Genomic DNA, 25,942 nt, shown 5'->3' with positions numbered 1-25,942 from the left:
ATGATATAAACTGAGGATTCTTTTCCATGAGGGCTCAGATTATGGACTATGAACACCTTCTAAAATCTTAATGAAACTAGGTGTATTCTTAATAGTCCAAAGGATACTACAGCCAACCAGTGAAGGTCAGTAGGTGAAGAGGCTTGCTGTCAAGCCTGATGACCTGATTTCAATGCCTGGGACCCAAATGGTGAAAGGATAGAACCGATTCTCCAAGTTATCTTCTGATCTCCATACACAAGAAAAGTAAACAAAGGAGTATTAAGCAAGATGAACATGAAAGTCCTATCGATCTACTTCTATACATTCTCCATTCACTGCTTCCTCCTTGCGTAATTGTCACAGCTTAGCTCTGATTCAAAAGACAGTGTTCTACCCCTAGTACCCTGGTGACTCTTAATAAATATTTTTAAACTGTATATTATGTATTTCTTGAAAAAAATTTTTTTATAAAAGTCATTTAGATCCCTCTTCATATAGGTAATAGAAAAGCCAGGTTGCTTCTGACAAATTCATGTCAATTTCCATAAAGCAAGCCAAGAGCTTATAGATGTTCACAGATGACATTAATAAAAGTCTCACATCACTAATAAAAGTCCCATTATTCAGTGAGTACAGAAGCGCTTTCATGATCTAGACACTACCCGATACTTCAGTCTCTCCTCTTGTTTCCCCGTTACGTAAAAGATGGACGTGAGCAATCGAGCGAGGAGAAAGGAGTCCTAGAAGATACCCCAAGCCCTGTTCCTATTTGTACAACTTAACAAACTACTTTAAAGCTCTGTCCCCAGCTTTGGATATTAAAATTATTAGAATGGCTGGAGAGAAAAAAAAAAAAAGAATGGCTGTACCACCGCTCTATCTTTGTAGCTGTCCTTCCTGACAACCTTAATGTGTCTTTGCAGTTAGAAGCTGCAGATAAGTAGTTCCTGCTATATCAAAAACAAAGACACCAGAGCCCTTTGCCCCACATGCATACTAGCAAAGGATCGCTGTCATCAAAAGATCTGTTTTGTTATAATAACATTTACATTGTGGTTCTGATAACACACCACCTCTCCCATCACGCCCTTCTCCTTTCCGTCCTCCTTCACCTTCACCTGTGCCCAGCTCTCTAATCCAGCCCTGTCATGGATCTTCCTAGAGGATCATGGGAAGAAATACCATGAAAAGGAAATCTGATCCACCATGATTTGGGAGAAAAAAGTAAAATAAAAATAATGCTTATGAAGAAGTCATAACTTTTAAAGATGACAGCAAAAAGAAACATTGTATTCAGTATTGTCTAACTTCTGTGAAAATATCAAAACATATACTAAAATATTAATAGTAGTTCATCCAAAGAGGCAGCATTATGGGTGTCTTGGTGGTTTGAGATGGGGGGAGTTATTATTGTGTTGTTGTCGTTGTTATTTTTTTCAAACCTTTGTTATGTGTCTACATGGATGACAGGTGTGTACACATGTGAGTGCAAGTGCCCATGTCAGATCCCCTAGAGCTGGATTACAAATAGTTGTGAGCTACAGGATGTGGTTTCTTGAAACTGAACTTGGGGCCTCTGTTACTCATTCATTCATCCATCCATCCATTCATCCACCCACTCATTTTGGAATGCTAGAAATCAAACCCAGAGCTCTTCGCCTACCATATAAGTGCTTTGCCACTGAGTTAGACTACAACCCATGGATTTTAAAAAAATTCCCCAAGCTGGACATGGTTGCCTATGCCTATAGTCCCAGAATTTGGGAGGTAGAAACAGGAGGATCAGGAGTTCAGGGTCATCTTTCCCTACACAGAGAGTTTGGCACTGTTAAGAACCCAGTCTATCAAAGCCAACAAATAAATAATACCTTCTTTTTTGTAAAATTTGCAACAAAATTGCCTTAATTGTAAAAGAAAAAGTCTCAAGTGAAAAAAAAAAAATAAACATGTTTGGGACTATTCCACTGAAGTCTACTGGCCAAAAGAGCTTTTGACTAAAGCAGAGGCTGGGACTTTCCTCCTCATAGACACAACACACGAAGAAGATGAATAATATAAATAAAGTCAGATAGATGTCAAAGTCTATGAGAACAAAACGCAGCTAAACAGCAAATCAGGCAGTTAAAACTAATGCTTTATTAAGAATAAAGTCAATTTCGATTACTATGAGTGCTTTCAGATTCCAAGCTAGGATTCCAGTATGTATTTTCAAAGACAGTGTATTTTATAAGTTGTCACAATTCTGATGGCTTTTAAAACCAACTAAATCCACAGGAGCACCTTAGGTACATTTGTGAAGGCAAATGGTACCTTGGAGTTGCATTATTAAGACACAACCAAGTTCAAAAAAAGCAGCTTGTTACATGGGCAGCCATAGAAGAGTATCTACACGCTTTTTCTCTTGGGTTGCAGTTTGTGAAAACTGCAATGGTTTTTACAGTTTTCAGAGATTAAATACTTGGATCACTTACTGAATTCTAAGTTATCTTTATCAGTATTAGGTTTTTCTCTAGTAATTCAATGAGCGTGTTAATTATGTAACATCCTTCTTGACTTCCATGTACAACCGTAAACGTCTAGATTTTGAGAATTTAACAGTAATTATCTTTTATTTGAGCACACTAGTTTGGAAATCCACCCCATCTCATTTCTTACTTTGAGAGGGAGAAAACAAACAACAAAAACAAAATGTGAAAAAGAGGCTCAGTCAATTGGTTTGACACTACTGAAAGAAAACCATAGGAAGTATGTGTACTTGAAACGCTCCTGGTTTCATTTTAAAACCACTGAATGCCGACCTTGTGCTACTTAACATTTTATTAAAACAGTTTGCTAACTAGATACCAAGCTTTGGGGCAATCAAGGTCTTGTTTTACTATCCCCGAAGTTCAAAGCCTAGGAAACACTTGTGCGATCAGCACATATGGGAAAAAGAGTTCCCGCATTAGTATTTAAGCCTGCTAAAACCCCAGGAAGGCCTGCTGCTCAGAGCAACCAGGGAAAGCAGATGTGGACGTGCACTCCCCTGAGGGCACCTGCCTGAGCGTCTGCATCAGGACTTTAAACTCTTCCCTACTTCGCAGGCTATCAGCCGGGTAGGACCGGTTCTTTCCAGCTCCAGGTCTTGCAGTCCTGAGCCACACCCGTCCTCTCCCAGCCCACCGCTAGGTCCGAACCACCGCAACTTCCAAACCCGGAAATTACACGTGGCGGTGCTTTTGCGCAACTTCCGGCGGGTCTTCCTTGGGAAATCGACTGGGAAGTGCCGAGGATCGCCATCTGTTTCTGCCTGCGCTCCATCCCCTCCGCGCCCCGGAGCTCCAGAACCCGGTCAGATCATGAGCGTGTTGAGCGGCCTGGCCTCCGAGCCGCGCACCCCGCTGTCCAGCAAGGCCAGGATAAAAAGGCTCCCGAGGAAGAGCCAGAACGAGAAGTACCGGCTGAAGTACCTGCGGCTGCGCAGAGCAGCTAAGGCCACGGTGTTTGTGAGTCTGGGTTTGGGTGGGGACTGTTTTCCCCACCTCAACTCTCTCAGAGAAAGAATATCAGTGCCTCGCTTGGGATATTAGTTCCATATCCTTGCATAAGTTATTCCTCTAGTCCTGTCAACTCCTCTATAAATGGGGACTGAAGAGTGCTCCGCCAGCAAACTTTAGTCATTACCTTCTTGCTACTTTTCGTTTCGAGCCTAAGGAGTGTCTTTTAAGGCGAGCACACTGAAATGAAGCCCAGAGGGATGACGTGCCCTAACTCCAACTTGGATACCCTGATTCCAGTTTATTATTTACTCTACACAGCCTGTTTCCTAAGTACACCCAACCCTAACGCCATGGCTGCCGCTTTCGTAAACAGGCACCTAAATCTTTCAAAATTGGCCTGGTTGTAGCTCCCTTTGACGAGGCTTCTAGGTGTTTCCGCCTTCCCTCCATCCGAAACTGAAAGTGAAACTCAACATGAGGAAGCAGGCTACCTCCTCCTGCTGAGGTGTATAGACACTTCCTTCTTTAAATGTAGGGATTTAGGATTTGATGAGTGAACTTCTTTACCAGCCAAGAAGTATTAGGGTCTAATAAATCTGATAACAGTCTAATAAATAGACTGTTCTAGCTTAACCAGTCACCTCGGTGCTTGCTTGGTAATAGGTATACGGTCCATATACCCTCACATCTGAACCAGGAGTTTAACGCTTCTTTCTACAAAATTTAAGTTAAACATTAGGTCTTTGTAGACGTATCGGGAAAAGTTTTGACTTTCAATTTTTTGTTGCTAAAACATTTAATGCTTGTATATGTGTCGAGGGAAATATGAGTAAATCAGGAAGTCAACACCTTATATTCACTGTTCTCTCTTGTCACCTGATGTCAGAGCTGCCTAATGCTTACAATTCGACATTTAAAGATATTGTTGGTTTCGTTGAGTACACAAAGATCTTATGAAACCAAAGGGTCTTCGTGTACTTAATTAAACCAACAGATGCCTTGAACACCAATTTGAGGCTCTACCTGTGAAACGCCCAAATAGGCATTTCCTTCAGAACTGGTTTCAAGACAGACTGAGCCATCAGTAAAGAATGATGGTACTTGGGTATATGCAAATAGATGATTAATTAAGAATTTTACATGCAAAACTTTTCATCCTATTCCTCTCACTCTCTCTCTCTCTGTAATTGTTCTGTAAGATACAGTGGATCAGATTGTCTTTGCAAGGTCAAGGCTGTGAGCATGGATAGTCTTTAGAATTCTGTAGTGGAGAACAAAAAAGAATTTTGTGGGGGGTCTAAATTAAGTCCAAGTCCTATATCCTTTCTCTGCCAAAGGCCACGCTAATTGGAGTGGCCACACCCATTGATTTGCCCAAAGAGTGCAAGCCCTGGTGTACCATCTTGTTCCGGCATGAGCATTAAGAATGTCCCTCTCGAAGCCCATTGGACTTGCAAACTTAATATGCCCCAGTACAGGGGAACACCAGGGCCAAAAAGTGGGAGTGGGTGGGTAGGGGAGTGGGGGGAGGGTATGGGGGACTTTTGGGATAGCATTGGAAATGTAAATGAGGAAAATACCTAATAAAAATTAAAAAAAAAAAAAATGTCCCTCTTCATCCAAAGGTGTCCCTGCAATTACCCTGCCTGTAATAGAACCCAAACACTTGGCCCTACAGATTTTTTTTTTTTTAAAGAAGTTTCTTTCTTTTTATTCTTATTACTGTGTGTGTGCTGCCGAGCACACATAGAAGTTATCAGGTAACTGTCATTCATTCCTCTCACTGTGGGTTCTGGGGGCTCCGATTCGGAGCCTTTCCCTGCTGAGCCAGCTGTACAGACTCTGTATTTATTAACAGCATGTGCAGGGTAGAACCACACTTCACTTACACGCTGCAGCATGGAGGGCTCTTTCAATCTGAGCTGTAGATCTTGTCACCAGAAAGGAGCCTCAAGTTTTAAGTTCATTTTATGTGATTATAGGCCTTTTTTTTTTTTTTCTTCCTTAAAGGAAAATGCTTCCATCTGTGATGAAATTGCTCGTCTTGAGGAAAAATTCATTAAAGCAAAAGAAGAAAGAAGGTGAGCCAGCTTCATTTTGCTGTTGCTGTTATTGTCATTGTCATCATTATTACTGGTGCTGGTGATGAATGTGGATTGATATTATTATGGTGACTGATTTTTTTTTTTCCCTCTCCTCTGCATTCCTGCACATCGAAAAGCCCCTTGACTACTTGAGGCAGTACAGAGGAATTCTAAACCTGTGTGCTATATCCCACCCAAATAATTTCCCAATTATGAAAACCAAGGAATTTAAAAAACAAAAAAACAAACAAAAAAAAAAACCCCACTGTTTCTCATTCTACTAAGATTGGCTTTGTTCTTCCCTATGCAAACTACAGTGGGTATATGGATACCTCTGATTCTATTCGTATGAATATTCTCCAGACACCTCAGGCTTTCCACCCTAAAGGTAGAAGATCCCTGCAGGTACAAGAGAAGCTCCAGCCATTATCTTGATTACTTCAAGTATTGATTATCCTGCAGGGCTTCATGGCCTCTGTCTCCAATAAGAACCTTATTGTGTGATAATCTTTGTACATTAGTCTGTAATTCCCACTGCTTAAGCGAAACATTGAATTGAGAGAAAAGCCAGAGTTCATGCCTGTCCTCCCATCCCTCTCCACCTCAGATATTTGCTGAAGAAGCTCCTCCAGATACATGCTCTAACTGAAGGGGAGCCACAGGCCGCCGCTCCTTCCCACAGCTCCAGTTTGCCCCTGCCTTATGGCGTCACCAGCTCTGTGGGAACTATGCAGGGAGCCGGGCCCAGCACTGGGGCTGAGGAACCATTTGCGAAGAAATCCAAGAAGGAGAAGAAAGAAAAGGGCAAGGAGAACAGCAAACTGGAAGGTATTTTAAGAAGATAGTGTAGCAGTGGCCTCAGAGGCTCGACTGATAGCAAAGGCCTGGTAGAACTAACTGGTTCTGACTGAGTAACAAGTAGCCACTTGTGTTTCCTAGCACTCCCTGAAGTCCCTTGAGAAGCAAGTGTCTTATTGGAGCTGTTTTGAAGAGATTCTGATTAGACGTGACAGATGAGGATAAGCAGGCTGGAGGCCTCTGCCCCTCATTTTGTGCCCCTGCTCTCTGGACCATATTCACTGCAGGCTTTCCTAGGGGCAGGGAAATGGGCAAGCCAGCCTTCTGAACACGCTGCTAGCTCATCTGCTTGTACAGTTGAAGAGAACTTAAAAGTTCTCAACTTAAGATTATGTAAGCAGCATATTAAACTGGTTTGTAGGCAAGTTAGATACTTGGGCTTTGTGGGAAAGGCCCAGATGGCTATTTCATGAATACAGATGATACCTCACCTACAGCCAGATGTTCAATTTAGTGATTTTTCTCACCTTTACAATGTTATAAAAAGCAGAGTGCAGCTGGGCGTGGTGGCGCATGCCTTTAATCCCAGCACTCGAGAGGCAGAGGCAGGCAGATTTCTGAGTTCGAGGCCAGCCTAGTCTACAAAGTGAGTTCCAGGATAGCCAGGGCTGTACAGAGAAACCCTGTCTTGAAAAACCAAAAAAAAAAAAAAAAAAAAAAAAACAGGGTGCATTCAGTAAAAATCGGACTTTTGGTTTTGCTCTTAGAACAGTGATACGCAGTGTAATATTAGTAATATTAGCTAATGGTGTGAAGCCATAGCTCCCACACAGACCCACATTTGTAGTGACACTTGACACTCCGCAGTGTACTCTGTTGCCTGATGTTTGTTAAGTTAGGTATATCACACGCATTAACATACCGTATTTTCGACTTACCTTGGGCTTATGGAATCAAATCCCATCACAAAGAGCATCAGTATCAATCAAGATTGGTTTTCTGCCTTTATCATTTATGTGCAAATTTCCCTACCCCTTGGCACTGGAAGAGACCTAAGTGGGTGACCCCAGATTTTCGTTTCAGTTCTGAAGAAAACATCCAAGAAAAAGAAAATGGAGGGAGGTGCTCGAAAACTGGTGCGACCCATTGCCCTGGATCCTTCAGGACAGCCTGTGTTCCCCATCGGACTAGGGGGTCTGACAGTATACAGTCTCGGGGAGGTGAGTGAGACCAGCATATGGCCAGGCTAATGGAAACCATGAGAGTGGGGTTGAGCCGTCCCTGTTCCCACTGGCAACATCCCTTTGTTAATCCATACTAACCCCAGAAAATCTCTAGTCCCTTCCAAACCAGGTCAATTTTCTCTTCTCACAGCCATCACCTTCTATGTTTGTTGTATTACTCTTTGTCAGCCCCAAAGTTCCTCTAAAGTACCATAGTAAACTGGGCTCTAAAGCCTTAAGTTCCAGATTAAGGAATCTTTTATAGATCATCACCAACCGACCTGGCTTCCATGATGAGAATGCCATCTATCCTGTGGGCTACTGCAGTACCCGAGTGTATGCTAGCATGAAGTGCCCAGACCAGAAGTGTCTGTATACCTGTCAGATCAAGGACGGCGGTGTACAGCCTCAGGTACTCACTGTGTTATGATTCTTTTCCTTTCTTTGTTCTGTTTTTTCTTGCTGTTTGGAGAACCTCCTTGACCTCTGGCTTTTTAGCTATGTGGCTAATTCTGACATACTTTAAGATACTCTAGTCACCATTTATACAACACTGAGATGCAGGAAAACTGGCTAGCCTGTCACACCTATGCTTTTCTGGGTGTTTGACAATCAAGAAATCTGAGCTGAAAGCAAAGTAAGGACCCTTGAGTAGGAGGAGGACCTACACTGCCTATGTGGTATAGTGCATCTCTGTTGGAGCTCTGGCAGGTGGAGCTGGTCGACATCATCTGAGCCACACAGCAGTGCTCCACAGAAAGCACACTGATAGGAAAACTTAGCATTGTGCAGCGTTAAAACCATGTTTTAACATCTGTAAGTACAGTTCATTAGCAGTCAGGGTCTCAGTAGAATTTTAATGAAAATTCACAACATGATTCTTAATTTCTTCTTAGGGACAAAAGAAAAAAAAACCCTAAACTACTACTAATAATAATAATAATAAAAATAATGTTCTTAGGTCACCAAACAAGATTCTATTCTTACGTATTAATATGATTTGTGATAAAAAATTCAGCTTGAATTTTTCCCTACGTGGAGTAACTTTAGTTTATTAATATCTAGTATTGGCAAAGATAAAGAGAAACAAATACATTGCTGTTTGTAAATTGGTAACGTGTCCTTTAGCCCAGAGTATGTCTAAGTACTCTTGTTTCCCAGAGAAATAGAGAATAGCACAGAGCAGTGTATCTCATTTCTTTAAAGTACCATTTGTATTTACTTAGGGATATAAGCGGAAAGAAAGATATGGAGCAAAATTCAGGGCTGACCACTGGCCAAAGTCAGAGATGTGGAGAATCAGACGTCCTGGGATTGTCTCCTTGCATTTGGCTTTTGCAGCATTATAAGGAGCACCTGCGCCCATCTCCTAGCAGGATGTGCTGCAGTTCAGCTCTAGAGACTGGGGATTTTTATAGGAATCATGTGACTCTTCTCCTCCTCCCTTGCAAATTGACCTAATTGTTCCTCTGTCGCTTCAGTTTGAAATTGTTCCTGAAGATGACCCCCAGAATACCATCGTCGGCTCCTCTGCAGATGCCTGTTATGAAGAACTGCTCAGGGCCATCAGTGCCACAACGTAAGTTGGCCACCAGCTTGAGAACACACTAAAAGGATTGGTACAGTTGAGACCTTTTTTCTCAGTGCCTGGAGATCTGCTTTATAGGAACCTAAGTAAGCTATATCCTTCAGACTCCTTAGTAACAAGCCTCCCAGTATAGTAGGAATGCTTAAAGGGAACATCTGCTCATGTCTTAAGCCTGTCTTCATCTCCTAAGCTGTCAAGTTAAAGTTCTCTCTCTTTTGCATAGAGGGAAACTGATGCCCAACCCACTTTCATGCGGTGCCGACTTCTTTGGGTTTTCTCATCCAACCATCCACAACCTGATTCAGAGTTGTCCAGAAGCTCAAAACTGTGTCAAGTAAGTGTGAGCAAACCTGTTTCATTGGTAGGTACCCTCTTGCCAACTAACGAGTTCCCAAAACTGGCAGCTACTGCTTGTTGGCGTGTGCATTTCTGTGTCAACGGTATGCTTGCTTCTTAACCAGTATGTTGCAACACTGACCTACTTACTCATCTAGACAGGTGAGTAGGAGCCAGTTACCTGGTGTGCTTTAGGTAGGGTGATTGCTCCTTACCCAATGCTTGAGATGAGAAGTGTTTCAGACGCGGTTTACTGGTTATGGGTTTCTAAATACTTTATATGGTGAACCAGGCATGGTGGTGCCTACCTTAAGTTCCCACTCAGGGAGCAGAGGCAGGTGGATCTCTGAATTCAGAGCCAGCCTGGTCTTCAGATAAGAGTTACAAGAAACCCAGATGTACACATTACATATATACCCTGGACATAGTAGTTTAGTGTACTTCATTTTAACTGTGACCATCCTGTGAGGTATAGAATTACGCATCTATGGCTTTTCATAATTGCTAAGAATGTCTTGGAGTATTTTGAATTCTCAAGTTAAGGCTGCTCAACTTAGGCCATTTTCTGTGTGTACTGTGGAGCACTGTTGTCTGTCACCAGAGGCTTGCCTGATCAAGTTTGCTTGGGTTGTTTTTCTTAGCTGATGTTTCTTGTTTATATAGCAGAGACCTCATTAAAAAGAATAATAATAACCTGATCCCTTTGATAGAAAGGGTTATTATGGACTAACAAACAGCTGTCAAGAATGATGCCCCTTGGTTCACAGTTACCAGTGGGTGAAATTTGATGCGTGCAAACCCAGGAAGGGGCAGCTCTCTCAGGAACTGCCAGAGAATGATGCAACTATGAGCCTTGAAGCCTTCCAGACACAGACGTTTGATGACGACCATGATGATTCCATTCTGCCAGGTATCTTTGCCTTTCTGGTTTCTGACCATCTTTAGCCTTCTGTATCCTCATCACACATTGCTAGGTAGTAACCGAGCCAGCCATAGACTGGAGTAAGGGAGATCTGAAGCCAGCCTGGGGCTCCCATGTTACAGAACATGCTGCGAAACTTCAGTGCCTCCTTTTATAGCTTAAGTGAGACTGAGTGGAAATGGGGAGGGTTTGACTTGAGGTGAAGTCAAAGATCAGTGGTGGCTTTGGCCCTACCTGTGATGTCTGGATTATTTCTCATAAATGGAAAGTGATCAGGGGCTCAAGGATGCAGGATTTGTGTGTATGACAAATCACCAGAGATTCCCAGACAATGGTTCCATGAAAGAATTGTCTTTTTCCAGGCTCCCTGGACCTCCCTGAGCTTCAGCATGAAGCCTTTGTGTCATCTTACCAGCCAGAGTTCCTGACACACGAACCCTTGGTTGACACTGACCTGCAGCACCTGAAATCTCCATCCCAGTGTAGCCCAATTCAGTCTTCAGATTGAACAGGAAATGGGTGGAGCCCCCTGCCTTCTCCTCATTATGAGTTTTAAACTAAAACTCACTCTGTGGAAGGAGGCAGCATCTGAGAAACAGGGAAGATACACGTTTCATTGTGGGTGTTCCTGTGCTGACAGTGCACCCCAGGGTAAACCTCAGTCGCTTTTACTTTTAGTAATAAATATATCTTGGCAGTTTCAGTTATCTGTTTCTTCTTGTAGTCAGGATATGATCATTTTTGTTTAGCTCTCCCTGAGATGAACTTAAGTCTTTATAAAGGCACTTAGACTGTTGGGCTGCTATAACAAAATACAATAAGCCAGATAGCTTATAGACAGCGAATTTATCTTTCAAGAGTTTGGAGGCCCAGGAAGTCAAAGTCCAAGATGTCTGGTGATGGCTTGCCCTCTGATTCTTAGATCGCTGTCTTGCTATGATGGCATAGTGGGAGGGAGTTCTTGGATCCCTTTTATAAGGGAACTAATTCTATGCAGTCATTCTGACCTACTCTCCTCCGAGGCTATAACTGTAACATCACAGAGGGCTTAGGATTAACAAATTGAGTCCGTGGCAGCTGCTGATTCATGACATACACAGATGCTGGAAATTCAGTATACTTGATTCTGATCCTAGTTAGGAATATCAGATCACCAGCCCCTGCTTTTTATATAATAAAAGGAACATGCTCTAGTAAACTGATACAAAACCACAACCGGTTTGGAACACCATTCTCCTGTGTGCTCTCCTCTTCCAGTCTGGTAGATGTGCAGCTGTAAACAGCCGAGTAATGTGGTGCACTGATGTACAATCCAGTGGACTGTCACAAGTTCACAACTTTTGAACTACAAATCTTAATCTACTGACTGCATACATTTATGAGGTTGCTGAGTGCAGTTAACCCATGCCTTTAATCTGAGTACTTTGGAGGTAGAGGGAGCTGAATTCAAGACCATCCTGGTCCACATAGTGAGTTCCAAGACAATCAGAGCTATATAGTCGCAGAAAAAAAATTAAAACAAACAAACAAAACTAAAGAGTCAGTCAACACCTACATCTTTTTAAAGTAAAATAATTTGAGAAAGTTCACATCCTACTAAAATACATCAAACTGGAAAGGTTGCTTTCAACTATAGGATGTATATTATTTACATATGCTATAGGAAACAGAACAAGCCAGGCCAGTGTTCAGTAGGGCACTGTTTCTCCTTCAGTTAAAATTCTCTCCATTTAGAGAAATGCACAATCCCCACACAATGTTTTAAACTATTCAACTACTAAAAATTTGGCTCATCCATGACTTCATTAACACATGTACTAATGTGGCAGAGTATGTGCTGCATGTACCAGTTATTGGATGTGGTGCACTGATGTACAATCCAGAAGATTTATCACTTGTGAATTAGTAAGGACCTTGGGCTTGGGGCTCTTCACTGCTCTTGGTCATCGTGACTGACACTAGGGCTGGCAGAACAGGCAGGTAGATTTGACTTTTTCTCAGGAACTGATGGTTCCTAGGTTTGTGTTCTCACAGGGCCAGATGCAGAGAGAGCATTAGAAGATAAATGCAGGCTAGAACTCCTCAGAGGTCAAAGGCCTCTGCAGAACGTATAGGTTTTGGTGTTTTGTGTTTAACCAAGTAAACTCCTGACACATCTCTCTTGCTGTTTCTAATGGCTCCAGAGCCCCCAGAGAATGGTGGGAAGTCCTCATTGCTTCAGTTCCCACTTTCTCACATTAAAGAACAAAAGAACAGTGCACAGGTGACAGTTATACTCCTCTCCCAGGCTTCAAGGGCACAGTGTAAGTCTGTCCCTGACAATTTGCCTGGGTATATGGATGCGTAGCTAATTATTATACTTTTCTTTCTTCTTTGTGGGGCGGGAAGGATCAAAACTGTGTTTCTCTAGGTAACTGGCTATCCTAGAACTCAATTCTGTAGAACAGCTCACCTCTGCCTCCTGAGCGCTGGGATTAGTGTATGCTACCATGCTGGACTTATTTCCAGTTTCTAAGAGGTGCACTTTTCACAGCTAGCAGCTGTCTTTAACCAAATGGTAAACTACAAAATCACCTTTGGCTCGCCTGCACTGTAGGTCTATAAGCCTATTCTGTAACTTACAGACTAACTTCTTCCTTTGGTGGGAATCAGGCTTAGGCTTAGTTGAACTTTTACCTCAGGGACCTAAGACTTACATTTAAGGAGCTATTTGCCCCAAGCGCAACTACTTCCATGTGTCCCTGTGCCTGTGATTTCCCCACCCTCTGCCTGAGAACCTGCAGTGGGCCCTCTTTATTCCTTAAGGCCACTCCTTAGCACTTGCCAATATGCAAATATTCCCTTTAGAGTATGAGTTAGGCTGAAAACAGTTTTGGAGAGCCTAGTGATACAAACACATGGTCTGTCAAAGGTGACCTGAAAGACTTGTCATGGGGTAGTAAGGTTTGATGAGAGAATTATTTTACAGAAGGAAACACATGGAAACTTGCATAGCCATTTTCAGGGGGTTGTAAAGAATACACAAAGCACCAGCCTCCACAGCCTTTAAAATTCCATGCCGGTCTGAGAGTCCACAGTTCCGGAAGAAGGGCAAGAATAGGGCATATCGCTCCCACTAATACCAAGGAAGTGAATGCTAATAAGGCCCAATGATATAGTTGAGAATTAGACCAGCACAGAGGCTTAGGTTAACTAGAGGACAGAGATGAGCATTTCAAGTATCTGCTAGCCTGTGCTTATGTCAGAATACAGGAGCAGCCATATGCTAGCTGGGAGCTATTCAATGAGGCGTTTATCCCATTGCCCTAAAAACAGCAGTCATCTTTTAAAGTCCTGCATACCCAAACTAAAGGATTTGCCCTTGTATAGAAGATCGAGCACTACTCCAAATGTCCTTAGATACCCCTGTGTGAAATTTGAGCAATGAAGGGAGGAGCTGGCAAGATACTGCTGGTGTGGTAAACAGCACATTGCTTATATTCACAAGGCCATGTGGTCCAGGCATAGCGAACAGCAACCACTGTGCCAAGACAAGCATTGAGATCCAAAATCAGGGTCTGGGTGGAGAAAGTGTTAACAGGAGCTGGAAGCCATTTGCACTGATGGTCACTACAACAGGAGATCTAATAAGAGAAAAACAGAAAGGCCAGGCAAGTTAGAAGATCGTACCAAAAAACTGGGAACTCCTCTTTCAGATATACTAGCAAGGGGAGAAAATAAGGCCATTCTGAGCCAAAGACCAGTTTCCTACAGTAATAAGAACCTGTACCAGATTGTGTCTGTTTGCAGAACAAAAAGTTAATAATAGATGTTCATGTAGGCTAAAGATAATAGCTTGGAAGAACACATGCCTAGTGTGTATAAGGTCCTAGGTTTGATCCCAGCACAAAAAAAGGAATTGTAATGTTCAAGTGGTTAAATAATTAAAATCAATTAAATAAAATACTAACTTATTGAGGGAGACAAGGAAGAATAGTCAGGTATTCAGAGATAGGACTCCTGAGTCCTATCTCTAGTGGTCCCTCCCTCCAGACAGCAAAGCCAGCAGGAACACATGAGGTAGGAACCCAGCTGTGGCCCTCTAGCACTCCCAGAGGAGCTAGGTACTCAGAGGACACAAAGCAGCCACAGCCACTGAACCCTTAGTTAGGGTTAGAAAGCAAGCAATCCAGGACCCAAACATTAAATTCTGTCCATACCTCAACTGTTGTTAAGGGCCAGGTAAAAGACAGACCACCAGCTAACAAAGGGGAGAGTACAGTACATAGACCCTTCTTGACAGTCTCTAAGTTCACCTTAAACCTCTGTGGAAAGAGCCAGAGGACAGACACTGACCAGGCATCTGGGGTATATGGACACCTCAGCCCTAAACTGCATGAAGATTGCCTGTCACTATTGTCACATCTGCTCCAGTGTCCTCTTTCTATACATTGTCTCCTAGTCTGGTGACCTTCGATTTCCCAAAGACACTCCCATCTAGGAATGTCTCTACCTTCAACTATAAAAGATTCTAATTCATCTCTGTAATAAGTGGCCCCAGCTCCACACTAGTGAACCCTGCTGGATAGTGGCAGAAAGCAGACTTGCTACATTAACTCATGCTAAGCTGGGAATCACCAGACTTAAGCTTTCCAAAGGAGATGCTAAACTTTTAAAACTTTCCAGTTTTAGCACAGTGCAAAGAAAGAGACAACCAAGGTTTAGGGGGTTACTTTAGAGCAATGATATTTTTACAGATAAAAGTACAAATGAGGCCGTTCTCTAAGCCAAGGTGGCTGCCCTGAGAAAGGATATAGAAAAGTAGTATGGTTTATTAAGGGCTAATAATAAATGAAATAATAATTTTCCCTTCCTTGGTTGCACTATCAAACTGGTGTGCAAACAAATGATCAGTAGTTGTGCATTTGGCCCTCTGAGATGAGCTTACCACCACCCCCAGCCAACCAGTATCATCACACCACAGTGATGGAAAGAGCCTCAGTACCACAAAGGCTTTCCTCCTGCTATTCTCACCTCAAATGTTTTGTTATCTTGCATTTGCACCTGGATTTCCTGGTCATATGTGAGGTTGAGCAGGCCATTGGGAGCCAAGAGTTCTATCTTCTTAGGTAGTGGTCCTTGAAAGGTCAAATTTTTCTCACCATATGCCACAGCTCGAGCACCCAAGTGCAGACGATAGGCCACAGTCTGTTTGTCTCGAGGGTGGATGCTACAGGATAAAAAAACAACTGGATGGTGGCTTTGAGCTAACAACCACATAAAGGAGAGAATTCAGAGCACTCAAGAATAAAATAAATAATTCTTTAAAGATGTACTTATTTTTATGTGTATGAAAGTTTTGCCCACATGTATATCTGCAGCATATGCATATGTGGAGGCCAAGAGAGGGTATCAGAGCTCCTGCAAGTAGAGTTACAGACAGGAGCCACCTGCATTCTGAGGACGAAATGAGGGCCTCTGGAAGAATGACAAATGTTCCTAACCACTGAGGCATCTCTCCAGCCCCTAAAATCTTCTAGTTAGTTAGTTAGTTAGTTAGTTAGTTAAAGGAGAAGGAGAAAGGGGAGGAAAGAATTTCTGGGTATGGTGGCACATGCCTGTAATCACAGCAATTATGAGGCAGAGGCAAAAAGAACACAAGTATAAGGCCAGTCTGGTCAACACAGTGGGATCCTGTCTCAAAATGCTAAAGGAAAAAGAGGGGAGTGGGGAGGCAAAGAAGAAAAGAGGAAAACCGAGAAACAGAAGAGGAAACAAAGGATAAAAGTTGGCTGAAATCAATGATCAGTGGCTAGTGACCTTAAGAACAAGTGCTAACCAGACATGAAGCACTGGCCTTCAATGGGTTTAGAACCTTACAGCAACACAGGGCTAGATGGAAAAGGAGCAAGAAGGACAGAGTAGAAGGGAGTGCACTGGACTGTTAGGCATACTGAGTGCCAGTCTTCTCTGCTGGGATGTTCTTCATTTGGGTCTGTCTGCCTTTTATTTGTTCAATAAATATTACCAAGTTTCTTCTATATAATCTAAAGGAATTGTATGAGGCTCCATTTCACATGTGAAGTCTTGTATGCTACAGCAGTATTCATTGGTAACAAAAATGCTACCCTTCCTGAGTCTGTGTGAGAATCCCATGGCCTACTCTCACTGAGGGTACTTATATTCATGATTTAGTTTAATGATGCAGTGTAAGCGAGTGACTTGTGTGGTGTGCTGACTAGTTTTATGTTGTCTTGACACAGCTTAAGTCATTTTAGAAAAGAGAACCTCAGTTGAGAAAATGCTCCTACCAGATTGGCCTGTAGAAAAGCCAGTAATGAATTTTCTTGTTTGATGATTCATGTGGGCAGAGCCACCGATGGGCTGGTGGTCCTGGGTTCTATAAGAAAGCAAGCTAAGCAAGCCATGGGGAGCAAGCCAGTAAGCAGCAAGTTTCTACATAGCCTCTGCATTAGCTTCTGCCACTAGGTTCCTGTCCTGCCCAAATTTCTGCCCTAACTCCATTTGATGATGTAATTGTGATGTAGAACTGTATGTAGGGGCTAGAGAGATAGCTCAGCCATAAAGGCTAGGCTCACAACCAAAAATATAAGAACTGTACACTGAAATAAAACCTTTCTTATCCAAGTAGCCTTTGGTCATGGTGTTTTGCACAGAAACCTTCACTAATATATGTAACTTCTGGATGACAGCACTTATTTGCCAATATAAGACTTAGAAGTTATGATGGAAAAAAGATAAACTTGGAGACTATTTTTTAGTGATGGTACTAGGGCTTGAACTCAGAGCTAAAGAGCTACATCCCAACTCTTTGGAGACGCTTGCTCTGAATCTGTGAGCAAAGTGTCTATTGACCTACTTTAATGGAGTGTAAGCATGACTAAGCAAACACTAAGGTAAGTGCAGAGGGGGATTTGTTTGGTTAACTGGTCAGGGTTTCTGAGAGGAGGGATGGGGGGTGGAGGATTTATGCTTTGATTTGGGTTATTGCAGCCCATTCCAGCATAGATGACATCTAAGCTCCAACCCATAGTCTAATGCATCCCATTACAAGTGAACATCATAGGGAAAGACTCCAGGCAAGAACATTCACAGACAACCTAAAGCTGAAGAGGCAACCATACCTTCCAAAAGGTGAGTCTCTATCACAGAGATCAATAGCGACAGCCATAAAAGTATTAGGCATCTTCGGGTTGGGGACATAGCCAAAGTCTGCGGTTTGATGCCAACGGATCTCCGGAAATCCATAATCTGATGAGTTCTTTAACATGTATGAAGACAGCTAAAAAAAAAAAAGAAGAGGAAGAGGAGGAGGAAGAAGGAAGGAAGGAAGGAAGGAAGGAAGGAAGGAAGGAAGGAAGGAAGGAAGGAAGATGCTATCATTTTTTATTGCTTTGGACCCCTGGATGCCTCTCATTGACACTTTGCTTCTGCTCCACTGTTTTGTCCAAACACTTATTCAAGTATTTCCTGAGCATTTCACATTGTTCAGGGTCGTCTCCAACAACCACATGGTCTTTTACAATGTACTCAATCCAGGCTGGCCCTGTGGTTTGCTGATCAACTGAATGTGGCCGGATTTTTATGCAGCTTCTGGGTCTTTTCCCAGAGACCACTGCTTGTGGCTTCATGCTCTTGAAACCATGTATTGGCCATGAGAGGACAAAAATGTCCAGCTACTCTGTTGGAGAAATTGTAAAGAGAGGAAACCTTGGAAAGCTTATGGAGACAGCTAGAAATACCAGCTAAGGGGCCAGTCATGTTAATTCTGGATCCTATAATTAAATTATGGCCACACAGCCAGGCAATGGTGGCACACACCTTTAATCATAGGTCTTAGGAGGCAGAGGCAGTCAGACCTCTGAGAATGAGGCCAGCCTGCTCTACAGAGTGAGTTCTAAGATGGCCAAGGCTACACACAGAAACCCAGTCTCAAAAAGAACAAAACAAAACTATGGTCACACAAGCAAGTCTTACAACACACAGGACAGAGATGAGCTAGTCCGTGGACTATAAATAGATAATATTTTAAGCTACTGATCTAGGGTAATTTGTTACAAAGCAATAAGGAACTGATAGATGGGTGTGCATCAGGGGGCTAGGCACTACAGGGAAGCAAAAAAGTCCACTTTGTATATGGAAAGTCACAAAAAGACTCATTTCTTCCCTCCTTATAGCCACACCTGTCGAATGTGACTGCAGTTCTTTGCTATTATTGACCCACTGATTCCGAGTTCAACCATGGGGCTTGCTCTGGCCTTTTTGGAAGCTGAGCTTAATATGTCTGTGCCTAGCCTGTGCTGGTTCTACTTGTGTCTTATATTTCTGTCAGCATCAACAGAGGAAGGTGACTGGGCTAGCATACTGCTCTCTAGACAAGGATGAGAACTGTTAAACCAGCTGGTTTTGAGTGTCAACTTGAGACAAGCTATCATCATCAGAGAGGAAGGAGCGTCAGTTGAAGAAATGCCTCCATGAGATCCAGCTGTAAGGCATTTTCTCAACTAGTGACCAATGGAGGGCCCACCTCAGAGTCAGTGATGCCTTTCCTTTGCTGGTGCTCCTGGCTTCTATAAGAAAGGCTGAAGAAGCCAGTAAGCAGCATCCCTCCATGGACTCCATATCAGTGCCTGTCCTGACTTGCTCCAATGATGGACAATGATCTGCAAGTGTACACCAGATAAACCTTTACTTCTCCAACTTGCTTTTATTTATTTATTTATTGTCATGGTGTTTCATCACAGCAATAGCAGCCCTAATTAGGACAGCTGTAGAACAGAACTGTCCATCTAACAAGCCCAGTTCTGCTTCATCTGGAGCTGAGCTCCGACTAAGCCCCAGAGGTATTTTAAGGAGCCCTGGCAGGCACAAACAAGATCACCCAAACCCCAGGTCCTCTGGTATGTGAACTGTAACATAAAGGTTATTCTGAACCATGGAATTTGGAAGTGTCAATGTAGCTGGTACCAGTGCTTACAAAGCTGTAAAGCTCTGCTGAAGGGACAGATCTGAGCATAACAAAATAAATTTGTAACCACATAAAATGGTATGGATTGAAAGCTAAATTGGTGGTACAGCAATTTGAGTTTATATTTCAAATAGACAGTGATTACTGTTGTACAAAGGCATGCCTCATAATATATTTAGAAGTTTAAAAAAAAAAAACACAGGCAAAAAAAACATATGAGAAACTATCCAAGGAGCCCTGCTTGGATGAAGAACTGTTTCTTTGAGAAGCAGTTCTTGAAGAAGAACTATTGTTTTGAGAGAGGGTGCAGTCTACCTGGGAGAGGGGAGGTTATGAGGGAAATGCAAAGTTGGAAGGACAGCTGGCCAAGTGTGTGAACCCTGTTGCTGTTTGATTCTGTGAATGATGGGAGCCACTGAGTATGTGGTGGCTACCGAGCCCTGTGGCTCAGCAGAGAACTTTAAAATGGTCAGCCTTAAAGGAATCTAAGTTCAATGAGTGTCACTGAAACTGCTGGCATAGTAAAGGTAAATTGTAAAGACAGCATGGTGACTGGACAGAGAAGCATTGTGATGTTTGTTAGAATTAGAATTTGAGTACCCACAAAAGTGCACATATTGAAGAACTGGTCCCCAGTCCATGGTGCTGAAAAGGAGGTAAAAGTATCTTTGAGAGATGGGGTCTACTAGGAGGAAGTTAAATCACTGGGAGGTTGATTTCAAAGTGAATATTAAACTGCCAGTCTCTTCCCCCTAACCTCCAGGTACCATAAAGTGAACAGGCTTCCCTGACACACACCCCATAATGATGACAACAGGACCACCTAGATACAGACTGCAATCTGACCAAAACAAGCCATTCTCCTGTTAAGTTGACTTGTCTCAGGAACTCATTACGGTAGCAAAAGGCTTAATATTTATAGACACAGACATAGACAGATGCAAGCACCCTAGTGGAGTAATAATGGGAACAGGATGCTCAGAAATGAAACAAACCAACAGGGCCAGACAAACACAGGACTCAAGAGAAAGCATTACATGCATAGCTTAGAATCAATAACATTTGGATTAACTTTTGGGGATCTAGGGCAACTCACCGAAGACAACCAGAATGTACAGAAAATATTCCAGAAAGAGCCTATGAAGGATCAACAGCTAGGGTAGTATCAGTCAGTCCATTCATTCATCCTCTTAACAAATGTTTACTTGATTCAGGCACCAACCTCACCAAGAAGATAGTATAGGGAAAAAAAAATTGCAAATTTTTTACAAGATCACATTCCAGAGGAGAGACATGACTAATGAATAAAATAAGACAAATGTGATAACTCACTTTACCATCAAGAAAATAATAGATATACTGAAAAATATATATTATATGTAATATGCATATTACATATACATTATAGAAAAGAGAGAGTTCTGGGGATGAACAAAGACAACAACAAAGAGAGAGAGTAAGCTATGTGGCTATTGAAGTCTGTTAGGAAGAATTTTAAGATGATACACTCTGACCTTTATATGACCCTTATATCCTTATATGATATTAACATCCTTTGTGATGGGGACCTGAAGCTGCTTCTCACTAACAGACTATGGTAATGGGATGTTACTCCTATGATTACATCCTGTAACATGGCAAAGAATGCCTTTGCAGATGTAATGTTGCTAACCAGTTGGCTTCAAGATCACCAAAAGGGAGAGAGGCTTGGTGAGCCTGACCAAGTCAGGGATGCCTTTCAGACAAGGTCTGGTGCCATGGAGTGGCCCTGCTGCCCTTCAGAAATCTGACTGCCATAAGTCCTATAGCAGCTTCAAGAAAATTAACTTTGCCAACAATCATGGGAGTTAAACAAGAACCCCAAGTCTCAGAGGAGACTCAAGCTCTGCCAGACACCATTTCTGTAACCACAAGCAGAGGCTGTAGCTAAGCCATCTGTATCCCAGCTCACATCACACTCATGGGAATTGCGAGATAATAAATAAATATATGTTGGATGGTTTTAAGCTGCTAAATATAGTACTATGTAGCAATAGAAAATAAACACTTTGCAGGCAGGAGAAAAAGAATTAAAGAACTTAAAGTCAGAGTATGCCTAGTGTATGCAAGGAAAAAAAAAATTAGGCGGCCAGTATGAGTCAAATGGAATAGGTAGGGAGCATTGACAAGTAAGGTCAGGGGGTGATGGGAGCAAAGCATACCTGGCCTTGTTAACATCAGCTGCCACTCAATTGGGGGGTGGGGGGCGCAACCCTGTAACCTTGACTGATACACTGAGAATGTCCTAAAGAGTCAAGGTAGAAGCAAGGAGGTTTTGGAAGGCTCTGATAAGAGACACTAAGTCAATGGGGAGTCTTGGCTAGTGAAGGAGCAGTGAGGGTAAGTAAGTGCTAGACTCTAGACAGTGAGCAGTAAGACTAACTACTTCATGCTAAAAGTTGATATACCCCTCAACCTGCAAAGAACAGAGGCTTCTGGAAGGTTCTTGACCTAGTCAAAGTACTGAGAACAAATGGCTATTGAATGCCAAGCATAAATTCAATGCCTGTATGAATCCCTCCAAAGGTCAGGGAGCATTGAGGAAGAAGCAGAGAAGAATGTAAAAGTCAAAAGAAGGGTATATCTTTAGAGGAATGGACCACTAACTCCTGATTCTAACACAGACAAAACAAAACAAAAAAAATAGCAAAAATTTTACAAGATCACATTCCAGAGGAGAGACATACCCAATGATCAAAATAAACAAGAGAGAGCAAGCTATGTGGATACTGAAGCATGTTAGGAAGAATTACAAGATGATACACTCTATGTGTGTATCTAAGGATACATATACCCTTATATTATATGTGAGTTATACTGGAACTCACAACTCATTATGTCTGTGATTACCTGCATAAGAGCTGTAAAAGACTGGGCTTGTCAACAATATCATGAAATTGGGAGGGGCTCATGGAGCTCCTACCCCCACCCCTACTCCTCCACTGAGGATTTATATGTAGTTAACAGTTGATAAGGAGAGACATTTCCTCCAGTGATGTAGCTACTGGTAAGGTACCCAAGCTCCGATAAGCAAACCTGCACCCATGATACCGCATTGGGACATGGACAGACACACAAATATACACTCACACACATACATACACATGACATGAAAATAGAAGAGGAGCTACCTGGAAAGAGAAGCAGGATTAGCAGGAGGGGGAGGGGACAAGAGAGAGTAATGGGGTGAATGTGACCAAATTGCTTATGTACATAAAGAAAATATCCTGATGAAACCTATCATTATATATAACTAGTATACCATAATAATAGATCAAATAAAAAAGAAGAAAAAAAAACCTTACCACTACTGTGACACAGTATTTCCTGCTATTTCTTACTTTTTTAGTTTTTTGGTTCCTACGAGCACACTGTTCTTTGATTTAGACAGCATCTTCTTCCCAGTCCTAGTTCCAGCCAATGAAAGACATCCACCTACTCTCTGTCTCTCTTACAAACACGATCTAACAGTAAGTCAGACCACAGTCTGGCCAGCATCCAAATTGTCATTTGACACTATTTCAAAACGTCTGACCCCATCAGGGAAGCTACACAGACTGTTCTTTCCAGTCTTACTCATCCCGCTGCCCAGAAAAAAAAAAAAAAAACTCATATCATCACATGGCCAGAAGAAACTTTAAGGATGGTTTCTGCTTCGTGAGTGACGAGTGTGACATTAGGAAAACAGAAAGTTGAAACAGTGACAAGCCACAGCCTTGACTATGGCACAGAATTAAAGGAACATTCCAGTTCTCTTGTTAAGGTTCTGCCATGCAAATCTGTCTTAACATAGGAAATGACAAACTGTGCTTCACACCAGAATCTCATAAAAACTAAGAGAATAAGGCTGAGGAGACAGCTCAGCCAATACAGGGTTTGCATGGAAAGTCTGAGCACCAGAAATCACATCCCAGCACTGTGGAAGCAGAAACCACATTCCAGGCTAATGAGTGACTTGATCTAAATAAATGATGGATAGCAAATGACCAACCATACCCAAAGTTGTCCTATGGTCTTCTACATATAAGTGAATGCACCTGCACCAACATACACAGAGAAAGAGAGAGAGAGAGAGAGAGAGAGAGAGAGAGAGAGAGAGAGAGAGAGAGAGAGAGAGAGAGATCTAATGAGTAATCCATCTTCTTTCAATGCAAGGACTGCAAGTGGAACCAGAGTCACCAGCAAGTGACTTAATAGAAACAAACCAACAAAGTCACTAGAAACAGCCTAAAGTTCAACACAAAGACCCACTACAATCGACCCTCAAAGTCAAAGTCCTTTCCTCAAAATGGCAATTGACTGAGAATTCCCTTAATTGTCCAGAAGGCACTGCTTCACCCTGGCCACGTGGGGGCACCAGCATACTCCACACCCAAATGAAATGCCTGTGTTTTTTTCCCAATCTGAAGTACAGCGAAGAAGCTTGGTTCAACCTCCCATGGTGCTTCTTACAAATACGAATACTAATGAAGATATGTAACTGCCAAACAAAAAACCCACAAAACTGGTCACATTCAAAAGATGTTGCAAATACTAGCGAAGTTTTAGTCTGTTCCTCCAAGATCCCCTTTAAACCCGGCCTCCAAACCTTCCTTCCGTCATGCTTCCAGCCACCTGTCTATCAGTGACTCTTGAGTGCCCTACCAGCCATGGTCTCTTCCATGGGCTCCAGTCCTGAATTTCTAACTGTGATCTCACCGCTGCATTACTTCAAACACCATCTGTCATCTTTCCTAACAAGACAGCTCTCCCTGCAAATGTCCTGACTTCTTACAACAATAATAAATGCTAGCACCCAGCATGTTTTCACATAGATTAAGTCATGCAATACTTAAAATAAGAAAGATGTTTGTTCACAATTACACAGCTCAAAGAGTAGGAATCCCAGATGTGTAACTCCAGTCCCAGACCTTGAACCACACTCTCTTGAGTTGTCATAGTGGGTATTTCCCTTTGAATCCACATACTTATATAAATACATATGGTAATATAAAAAGTAACTAGCATATTTTTGTTGGTGATAAAGTTAAGGCTAAAGGGTAAGAGGCTTCTGCAAACTGTCAAATTTAAAAGACCAGATGCCATGTTTATAAGCATCCAAGTGCATATTTTTCATTTGAACTACACAGTCACCTTCAAACAACCAGTACATGTAAAAAAAGAAAGTAAGTCATTAAGCCATGCTAGGTGGAAGAAAGTCAACAAAAACCCTTTCTGGGAAACAGGGCACAGTGGCCAGGGAGATGGGTCAGTATACATTTCCCACAAAAGCATTAAGGCAAGTTCAGATCCACCCAACCTACATAAAGCCAGGATGGGTAGCACATATCAGTAATCCCAGCATTTCTGCAACAAAATGGGAAGCCCACATAAGAAAGTCCCCCAGAATCATGTAGACTAGCTTGCCTGGTGTTTGCAGTGGTAAGCAATGAGACCCTGTCTTAAACAAGGAGGAAGATGAGGACTGGTACCTGTCCTCTGACTTCTATATGCACACTGTGGTATATACACAAATGCACACCACGCAAACACACAGCATACAAACACAGGCCACATAAATACACATACACACACACACACACCCCATACAAGCACATACCACACACACAAAATTACACATAAGCATACATCACACAAACACATATACACAGAAGCCTTCTTAAGGAGAAGTATGGTTAAAATATATATATATATGAGGTACAAGAAACAGAGGGTAGTGAGTAGAAAGTATCTACAATGGTCACAGGGTAATATCTAAACCATGACAGTGGACATTCTACCGAAGGTTGGGCAGTTTTTTCCTAACACCTTAATTGTGTAATTTCCTATTCCATAAAAGCCAGAACTACCACTCAGCTAGAAAGTCTAAGCATTAGATATTTCATTAATTAAATTTTGAACTTGGCCCATGTATTCATTCCTTTTGTCTAAGGATGAAGAGACAATCCTTCTGACTAGCTTCCTCTAACCAGAAGCAGGGCTTCCTCTCCTGACAGTGTTCTTTCAAATTGTGTTGTAAGCCATCATTGGTACTAACCAACTACATACTAGGAATACAAACCTGACCCCAAAAAACATAGCCACCTATACAACTCATATGTAAACAAAACGAGAGCATAAGAGATTACAAGATTATCTGAGGAAAGGGCACCTAACCCATACTGAATAATCGCAAGTAGTTCCCTAAGATCCAAGCAAAGACCTAGGAAAGTGTAAGAAAGAAAAATTATTTCAAACAAAGGGCATATATGATCCCTGGAAGACAAAAAATATGGTCAATTCTGGAGGATATGGGGATAACCTAGTAGTTTGGTCAATCAGTTAGTTAGTAGGTCTAACAATGCAGCAGAGCCAGCCTGAGCCAGCCTGAGTCAACCAAGGAAATGCACAACCCTGCTCAACATGGGACTGTCCCCATTCTCACATACAGTTGCTAAAGGCACACTTATGCAAATTCATAATTTTAACAAAAAAATGGGGATTTGAAAAAGCCTTTGAGAAGGTTTTATCTTTTGACCCAGCA

The 25,942-nt window shown here is 42.2% G+C and overlaps 2 protein-coding genes across 2 annotated transcripts in view; one reads left to right on the top strand and one right to left on the bottom strand.

Moving 5' to 3' along the window:
- Nucleotides 1-2,946: 2,946 nt before the first annotated feature.
- On the top strand, nt 2,947-11,115 carry Tbrg1 (transforming growth factor beta regulator 1). Its single transcript, XM_021171765.3, has 9 exons — nt 2,947-3,467; nt 5,472-5,542; nt 6,153-6,373; nt 7,427-7,563; nt 7,832-7,978; nt 9,048-9,145; nt 9,378-9,488; nt 10,258-10,400; nt 10,775-11,115. The coding sequence occupies exons 1-9, from the start codon at nt 3,321-3,323 to the stop codon at nt 10,918-10,920; spliced, it is 1,221 nt and encodes a 406-aa protein (XP_021027424.1). The 5' UTR covers nt 2,947-3,320; the 3' UTR covers nt 10,921-11,115.
- Nucleotides 11,116-11,951: 836 nt separating this feature from the next.
- Siae (sialic acid acetylesterase) overlaps nt 11,952-25,942 on the bottom strand; it is a 35,427-nt gene continuing 21,436 nt past the window's right edge. The window contains exons 8-10 of the mRNA XM_021171650.3: nt 17,537-17,694; nt 15,426-15,621; nt 11,952-14,035 (exon numbers count right to left, since the gene is read on the bottom strand). Coding sequence (XP_021027309.1) covers nt 13,808-14,035; nt 15,426-15,621; nt 17,537-17,694 — 582 coding nt within the window. The 3' untranslated portion in view covers nt 11,952-13,807. The remainder of the gene's footprint in view (nt 14,036-15,425; nt 15,622-17,536; nt 17,695-25,942) is intronic.

Source organism: Mus caroli, unplaced genomic scaffold (assembly GCF_978045245.1).
Source record: "Mus caroli unplaced genomic scaffold, Mus_caroli_1 scaffold_11, whole genome shotgun sequence".
NCBI lineage: Eukaryota > Metazoa > Chordata > Mammalia > Rodentia > Muridae > Mus > Mus caroli.
Note: the sequence above shows the minus strand (reverse complement) of the source record. Positions and strands in the feature narration are given on the sequence as shown.

Excerpts from the sequence above, each read along its gene's own strand:
- Tbrg1 (XM_021171765.3), top strand. The coding sequence starts at position 3,321 with ATGAGCGTGTTGAGCGGCCTGGCCTCCGAGCCGCGCACCCCGCTGTCC. Across the intron at positions 3,468-5,471 it reads CAGCTAAGGCCACGGTGTTT|GAAAATGCTTCCATCTGTGA; the intron begins GTGAGTCTGGGT and ends TCTTCCTTAAAG. Across the intron at positions 5,543-6,152 it reads AAAGCAAAAGAAGAAAGAAG|ATATTTGCTGAAGAAGCTCC; the intron begins GTGAGCCAGCTT and ends TCTCCACCTCAG.